We start from the raw sequence: 8,894 nt of genomic DNA, 5'->3' as shown, positions 1-8,894 counted from the left end.
GATGATGGAACTGTAACTTTTCTTTTTTTTGGTCAATGGTTGTTTTTATATTACTTTGTATAGATTAAACAAATTAGATATCAGAGGTTAATTATTAAGTTTTACAGCTCTGTAGGTGACAGACAGACTTTGTAAATGTTGTACAGAAATAGACGAGCTGTTTCCAGCCTTTATGCTAATCTAAGCTAACCAGCTCTAGGCTGTAGCTTTGTGTTGACCAGAGAAACTGGCATCGATTCTCTTCGTGAAACTGTCAGAAAGTCTGCATGTTTCCCAAAATGTCTGTAACACAGGGACACGGATTAGATATTGAATTTTTGTATCTTTATTTCACAGAATCCATCATTTTTAACTTCCAGAAAACTGTGGAACTGAAATTCATTATGCTATCAGACTGAACTGATTTGCAGATCAAAATATGTTTAGACATGTAAACAAAATTTTCCTAGATTTATGTGTGTGCATGCATGACTGCACATGCATCTTCAGATGAGTAGGGCATCACAACAACTTCTTTTGGTTTTGTTCTCTGTCTTTTGGTCAGTCTCTGACGAGACTGCTGTGATTTCCTCAACGCCACCTCTAATGTCATTTAACTGTTTTCTGACAAACTTGGCACATTCACCAAGTCTCACTGCTGAAAACAACACTGTTACTGATTGAGGACTGAAAAAAAGCAGCAGAGAGGCAGATGGATGGAGTTTAACATCTTCTCAGAGGTTGTGATTTTTTTTGGTGGACATTTTGGTGGTTTGAGAAAATGCAGCTGCTCCAGTGTGACAGTACTTTGTGTTTAGTGTTCAGAGTTAAAAGACGAGGCTGTTGTTCTTCTCATCCTGTTTGTTCTCTCTGAAGACATAAATCTTTAAAAGCTGCTCTCGAATATAGTTTAATTTCTTAAAAAGCTCAGTAAGTTTCCTAAAACAGCTGATCACTGTGCTTTTGCCAACAAGAGGAAATAGACACTTTGCTGTGGACTGTTTTCAGTGGAAGATTAATCCAAATTTGTTGCTCTAGTGAGTTTTTCCTGCAGCAGAATGGTGTGTGTGCGGGACTGAGTCAAAATAAACTGCAGTGTGTGTTCATGGTAATGAAGGAACATGTCACCCAGAGCAACTCACTGATGTTTTCAATAGTTTCTGGATAACAGTGGAGCTCTGTGGCACAGAGGAACGAGATGTGTCAGGATTTGTGTTTGAATTGACGACCAACTGTCGACCTTTTTTTTTTCTTTGGCTCTCTCGACTCAGAACCTCGCTTGTATGAAATGTTGAGCAGCTGATCTCAGTTCAGCAGACAAACACAGTGGGCAAAGTGGAGCATTCAGCAGCTAAAGAGCCAGACGTTGTTCTCCGGAGTTGGTGGAGAACAAACCTGAGCAAAAAATGGAGTGAATATTAGACTCAGGTGGAAACAAACACAGCTCTTGTGACTTGATAATGTTATGTTTGCTGACAACTTCTCCATAAGCCCTTAAAATCATATGCCCATTGCAGTAGAGTCAGTCAGTAATTCTGGTTTTTGTTTATTACAATAAAAGCAAAGTAGATGTGGCTAACATATTATCAAACTGCTGCCTACAGATCCATATCCTGTAGACACAGAGAAACAAGATCGTCCTATTGAAGTTGTGTTTGTGTCCACCTGATGAATTTAAACTTCAATATTCACTCTCTTTTAGCTCCATTTTTGGTCTCTACCAACTCCTGAGGAAAATATCTGGCTCTTTAGCTGTTAAATGCTCCATTATGTTCACCAGCTGGTCTCTAACTGTGTCTGTCTGCTGTTTGGTGCTCGACAGGTAGTGTACAGTGGGTTTTTAAAGCATTTTGTCTGATAACAGCTGCCTGAGACTGAACAGTATAATAAATGTGCCATAAAACCAAAAGTAGAAGCTAAAAGCCTAAAAATCATCATAGAGCTGCAGAGTTGCTGATAATGCCCTGGAGGTTTCACAGTGATCATCACATTCACAGTGATATCACATTACACAGAATCATTGACTGCTCATAAAAAAAAAATACTGATTTGGTTTTTCTTCCAGACAACATCTGGACTAAGTAAACTGACAACTTTTAATTCTTATTTGAATATAGACGAAATGCATAAAGCTGAACCATGATATAGGTAAAGCGTTACTGTGGTTTGTAAACAGACACCTCTAGTTTTCCTGCTTGAACTAGTTTTGTGGGTCCAGGTCCAGAATATTTGGAGGTTCTTCAGGTTCTGCCGGCTCCCCACCCTGACTGTTGTCCTGTAGGAAGGAGAGAAAATGATCAAACCAGGAAACCAACATCCAAAATACACTTCAGTATGTGGCCATTCCCAGACTCATCCTGTCAGGCAGCATGTCTCCTGCTGAACTTCAGATCGAAGGAAGTGGTCTGGATTATGAGACTGTTGCTGCTGTTGACTGTTATAATTTCACAGAGAGGCTAGTAAAACAGTTGACGCTTTGGGAAATTTGCTCATTTGATTTCAGGCAGAGTCAGAACATTGATATCACTGTCATAGCTTAGCATAAAGACTGGAAACAAGAGGAAACAGCTAGCCTGCCCAAAGGTAAAGGTAAAATCCACCTGGCAGTGGCTCTAACGTTCACTGATTAACATGTTTTATCTTGTTTAATTTGTAAAAAACAAAAACAAAAAAACAAAATGTACAAACAACAATTTGCCATTTTTTTGAGGGATTGGGACAGACTATATCTTGGCTCTGAGCAGTGAACAGGCAAAGAGTAGAGACTCTGGGAAGTTACTGTTTCTGGCCAAGAAATAGTTCAGTACAAAACCACCTGGAAAACAGCGAATTGTTGATTTTACACCTCAGTTTTTGTACGAATTTCCCCTGTAGGGAGATTAATGACCATTCTGTTAATTACTGGAACATTAGCGCCACCAGCTGTTTATCTCAATAAACCAACTCCTAATATTCGCAGAACAGTAGTTCGTAACGTACATTAAATTGCATTTTCTTTAGCTGATAATTTGGAAAAAATTTGGACAGAAACTCATCTATTGTCTCTTGTGTGTGGTGGATGAACAGCTGACTCTAAACTTGAGTGTAACACCGTATTAAACTCTGGTCCTGCAGGTCTGACAGCAGTGAGATCAAACCGCTGAAAACAAAGTGAAGTCGGTCCGATAGAAGAGGAATGTGTAAACTACTGAGAGACACAGAGGACTGTGAAGACAGCACACTGTCCTTCACACACAGCAAACAACAGTGATAACACAAGGACACTCTCAGACCTTTAACAAAACATCCTGTTTTATGCACATGAAAATCTGCTTGTGAAACAAGCAGCTGCTTAATTTATGTATGTTTTATTTATTCAAGAGACTTTACATCTACTAAAATCTATAGGAAATATACTGAATAATCAATCAACAAAGTTTCAAACTTGAGCTTTTTTCTGTTGTCAGTTTATTTCCTAATGTGCCAGTTTTAAGGGACATTTAAATGAAACTAGTTTTATGACCTATGTGACAAATGGCCTTCTCACTTCTCACAAAAAGTGGAATTTACATTCACCAGACAAGGAACCACTGTTCTCCAGCCTGGAGAGGCTGATTTTCTGACATGATAACAAAATTAATAGCAGGACATGAACCCATTTCATGACCTTTTGGGGGCATCCTTATCAGATCCCAGGAGAAGAGCAATACTGTGTAAAAACCCTGTCTTCCTCAGAACTTGTGGTATTTTAACTCTTTACTTTCTTTTAACTGCTCACCAAACCTCTTCTCCAGTCTCACTTTACCTCATCTAAACTGGTGTAAGTGCAGCAGTTTTTTCCTTTTACTATATCTGATTCTGGTTCATTAAAATATACTCATCAGATCAGTACTCAGACCAATTCTAAGGATCAACTCGAGATCTCTGTTCAGTAACATGATAAATACGACAATGGCAAATAAAAGTCTGACGCTCATGGTAATTTAACGGAGATGTGTTAAATAAGATGAAAGTTACTACTCTGATAACTTGCCAGAGTTGTAAAATCCCGTCCTACAGTATTATGAACTGCTGAGTAGGGTTTTGGTGTCTGAAAGGTCTCTGAATTCACAGATCTGTTACTAAACTGGACTTTCTGGATTGTATTTCATTTCTCACCAGTGCCTGAACCAGTACACCCCCACCAACACAGTCCCTGCATTGTTTTCTGTCTAAACGCCCATTTAGTCTGGATCCTCAGCTCAGACTCTCCTGCTGACGTAAAGGTTCAGATTGGTCAACTCACCCCGAACGGCTCGGCGAAGGCCCTGGAGCCGCTGTACAGAGGGTTAGGGATTGAGACCAGCGTGGGTTTGGTCGTGCCGCCTGCTGCACCGTCCTCATCCTCATTCTGTCACAGTGGAAACAACAGGAAGCAGTGTCAGCTGGGCAAACAGTGAACCACGAGCAGCTGAGTCACTGATCATCCTGTTTTTTGTTTAAATCTCTTCTACAGCTTCCGAATTCACAAATGAGACATTAACCATTGTCATTTATATCACACAACACACAAAACTCTCAGGTGGCTATAAACCAAAGAGTCTGTTTTCTGAATTTATGGGGAGAAAAAAAAAGAACCAACGAAGGGCCTTAAAGTGCTGAGTCACTGCTTCCCTTCATATGTGCATCCCTCCTGTTCAAACTGACCATTAGAAGAAGCCTGTCTAACATGCTTAAAATGGAAGTGATGGGGGACAAAGTTTATTTGAAGTTATTAAGAGGCTACAGGAATCTGAGTTACTCAACTCAAGTGGGCCCAGATCTTTTTAGTACCAAATTCCCTCCTTGTGTTTCCATGCTTAGCTGTGGTGGTGGGATTGTAAAACAGAGAATTTTGTTCTAGAAAAGCTTTTTTTTTTCCACAGCAATGAAAGTGAATCCACACGGAATCCACAGCTGTCCCCCATCACTTTCATTGAAACATCGTCCGTAGTCTTTCACACCCAACATGGAAAAAAACTACAATTCTCTCTCTATGGTGAACCATAGTTTTTATCTGGTTTAATACAGATAAAGTAATTATTACTATTATTTTAATGTTTATGTGGATGTTGATAATGAGCCTTAGCACTATGTTTATCTCATTATTAGACTCAATTGACTTCTGTTTTAACCACACCCTCGACCTTGTTCTAGGAAATGCCATCCAAGTTGAACATTTAATAGTCTTTCCACAGAATCCTCTTTTATCAGAGCACTATTTAGTTTGTTTTGAATTCCAATTACTGGACTGCAGGAAATAAAAAAAACAGGAAGACACTGATGTTGGCTGCATCTCTCCAAACGTCACACTGCTTGGCAAGAAAATTGTTTTAAAAAAAGCACTAAATGGTCACTGGAGTGTAATTCAAATAATGTTGAGTCATGCTTGTTTGGATGAGTGAGGATTTAAAATACTGTGCTTGTTCAGTATTGTGATATTTATATAAAATGTTAGAGTTTAATAACCTTTAACAAGGTATATAAATTTGACTTTCCCAGTTATTAATTAATCTATGTACTCATTAAAAATGCCAATGAAGAAACGTTTACATCTAAAACCAGTTTCACATTTCAGTCAAATTCAGTCCTGTTTTAAACTGCAGGTCAACATCAGGACACACAAGAAGCAACATCAGCTAACACCAATTCTGTGTGTGTGTGTGTGTGTGTGTCTCACTCTGAAGTAGTGGAAGCGGAAAGCATCGGTCTTGTGTTTGAAGACGTAGTAGCCGAGCGCTGCCAACACACACGCCAGCAAGACCGACACCAAGACGGCGGAGGCTGTGCCGCTGGAGTGGGCGTGGCTTCGGGAAGCATCATGGGAGATCTGAATGCGACAGGTATGACAAACACAAACACATGCAAGGACATCACATTAAACCTTTTAATCCTCACCACTGGACGTCACACACACACTCTTTATCTGTCCAGCTCTAATTGCCATGGCAACAGCTACACTTTGCTGCACTGTTGCCATGGAGACGTGACTCTCTGTACTGGGCCAGCACCACCACGGCCAATAAATCCTTTCTTCAGAACATTGTAAAACATCCTGTACGTAACCTTGATAACTGAATAATGAATTTACAAGCAGAATACCAGTAAATGCAGAATCAATCAATTATGAGATTCAAAAAATGTGCTGCTGCCAGCAGAAATGTGGTTCGTGCGCACTGAGCAGTGAAGTTTGTCAAACACTTGTCCGAAAATACTGAGAGACTTAAAAGGATGTGGAGGAAAGACAAAAGACCACCAACACTTCACACGTCCCTGTAACTCATCAGACTGCGAACAGGTTAGTGTGACGTCAGCAGATTTTTGGGGGCGTGGCAGTTTACACAAGGATTTTAGTTTTTGTAAAGAGGTAAATTGTTTAGTCAAGTTTAAGCACCTGGCTGAAACAAATGCAGTGTTGGAGTCAACATGGTCAGAAAGGTTTGGTTAAAATCAAAGTTTGAAAAAAGTCTTATAGTTTTATTTAAAATGTGTTAAACTCCCATGTGATCCGGCTCTTTCACACTGAGAGGGAAGCTTCTCCAGGCTGTGAATTCTGACCTGTGATATTTGAGTGCTTTGACGCTGAGGTGGCGTTTTTGTTTGGACCACTTGTTGTTGTTTTTGCCTGACTGAAGGCTGCGAGCTCAGACTGCGGTAAAGCTTCGGTGGCTGCTGAGTGCTGTTGAGAACTCAGTGACCTTGTGTAGATGTGTGATAATGTGATGGCGCTCAGCGGAGGAGACCATAAACTGCAGCACTCAGGCCTGTTTCTGGTTAATCCTTAAGGCTCCACAGCGTCTCTACTCTCGGGAATGTGCCCAAAATAAGAATAAAGAATCTTTGACAAAGATTCAGAGAATATTTGGAAAGTTTGTTTAAATCTACAGTTTACAGTTTTCTCCATCCTCACCTTTCCACAGGCCGCAGACAGGCTGTTAAACTTCCTCCAACATAATTGTGTCAGAGCATTTTTTTTAGTAATATGCTTCTTTGAATTAATCAAATGAAGTGGATTAAATATGTCTTCACTGTTACAACTACAGTAACATCTTGTAAAACAAAACTAAACACGTATTCCTCGTCAGCCATAGAGTAAATACAAAACGCACAGATGGAAATGTCCTTAGTGTGTTATTGTTACTGATGCACAGCAGTGTAGTAATTAATTAAATTATTTATTCAGTACGTCATCTAGATTTTTTTCTTTCCACAGGTACAGTCCAGCTGTTTGAGCTACGCCTCACTCATTTCCGTTTCCACAGTGAATCACAGCGGGACGTCACCACATGACCTGTGACATTTGCCAGAATGTGACACAGCGGAGCTCCACCTGCAGCTGAGCTGTGTCAGCGACACTGTGATGATTCGCTCCTACAGGAACTGAACTGTGATGTGTGAAGTATGTTTCATCATATTTTAGCAATCCAGAATCCACAGAATGAGTGAATAAAAAACTACATGATAATAGGCTTTTAATTTGCAAAACAAAGTCTAGAAGTTTGGAATCTTGGAATTAAGAGTAAGAAGAGAATGTTCAGAAGAGTGAAACGTGTTGTACTAATGAATTACTGCTGTGCCAGAGTATATTTTACTGAATTTATCATGTGATCTATTGTAGAAGACCACAGATAAAGTTTTAAACTGGCCTGTGTTATCGGTTTGCCCTTTATTTGACTGTGCTAGCTGCTTAATCCGTTATTATTTCAATACTGGCTTGTTTATGAGAATTATCTGTAATTCAGCTTAATATCAGTACAGTCCAAGAAAAGTAAGTACATTTCATCTGTGCGTTTATACTTTTTGAATTTATCAGTTTAAAAACCTGAACAGAACTTGAAAAAAATGTTCTCATTCTCAGTGGAGGTGGTAATGGAAAGCTAGCAAGTGACATGTTGGATCGGAGTCACAGGAAGATGCTGCCCTAATTGTCAGCAGCTCCGGGTTGAACCATCCTCACTCACCGGGGGTGGGGGCGCTATCAGCGGGGCCTCAATGACGTGAATGATCCCGTTTACAGCAGGAATGTCCCACTCCACCAGCAGCTGCTTGTTCACCTGTTTGTAGCTCTGAGGGCAATAATTTAAAATAAAGAAGCAAAATAAAAAATTGCTGTCAATAAACATGTCAACACTTTATTTTAAGCAAGTCTAAGCTGTATATAAAGATGTAATAATCATTTGTTAACATATTTGTTAATAACTATAACTCCTCCTGTGGACAGGAGGGGCTGGTGTACAGACAGATAATGAACAACGTTATAGTAAAACACATTGTCTTTGTAGAAATTATCCCGATGGCACCAGTTTCTGATAAGGCACCATTTATAAAGGCTTTACAAGTTGTAATTAATTAATTATTAAGTACTTTACTAATGTTTCATAGATCAGTTGTAAGTCATTAATAAGAACAACGTTTGGGTTGCCAGGTTGTGGAAAATCCTTCTCCAGCATGAAACTTTTGTCTTTCTAGCTCTGTGATTCATTAGACCCTTCTAATGGATGGACCAAACTCCATTTACAAACTACTTATGAAAACATTTACTACAAAACTTGATGGATTATTGTAGATTCCGTTATTCACGATTTATTAATATTTATTGGTGACATACTGACTTTTATTAATGGCTTATTATAATTTGAGAAACCTGTCACCCCTTACTGATGGCTTACTAACGTTTATAACTGCAGAGCATTTTCCACAACCTGGGAACTAAAAAGTTGTTCTTATTAATGGTTCATAATGGCTCTATCAAGCCTTAGTAAGCTATTCATTATCCATTAACGAAGCCATTAAGTGTAAAGCATTTATAAATATTGACTCATCAGAAAGTGGTGCCTTTTTAACAGTTAACAAATACAGTAATAAACACTTAAAATGTTCTTACAGCTGCTTACAGCTACATTAGTGTGTTATAAGCC

The 8,894-nt window shown here is 39.2% G+C and overlaps 1 protein-coding gene across 1 annotated transcript in view; it reads right to left on the bottom strand.

The window, feature by feature from the left end:
* Positions 1 to 309: 309 nt before the first annotated feature.
* stab1 (stabilin 1) overlaps positions 310 to 8,894 on the bottom strand; it is a 54,057-nt gene continuing 45,472 nt past the window's right edge. The window contains exons 67-70 of the mRNA XM_041033201.1: positions 7,938 to 8,042; positions 5,657 to 5,806; positions 4,244 to 4,348; positions 310 to 2,254 (exon numbers count right to left, since the gene is read on the bottom strand). Of these exons, the coding sequence (XP_040889135.1) occupies positions 2,180 to 2,254; positions 4,244 to 4,348; positions 5,657 to 5,806; positions 7,938 to 8,042 (435 nt within the window). The 3' untranslated portion in view covers positions 310 to 2,179. The remainder of the gene's footprint in view (positions 2,255 to 4,243; positions 4,349 to 5,656; positions 5,807 to 7,937; positions 8,043 to 8,894) is intronic.

The sequence above is a fragment of the Toxotes jaculatrix genome, chromosome 3, assembly GCF_017976425.1.
Source record: "Toxotes jaculatrix isolate fToxJac2 chromosome 3, fToxJac2.pri, whole genome shotgun sequence".
NCBI classification, from domain to species: domain Eukaryota; kingdom Metazoa; phylum Chordata; class Actinopteri; family Toxotidae; genus Toxotes; species Toxotes jaculatrix.
The sequence above is the reverse complement of the archived record's forward strand: the minus strand, read 5'-3'. Positions and strand labels throughout refer to the sequence as shown.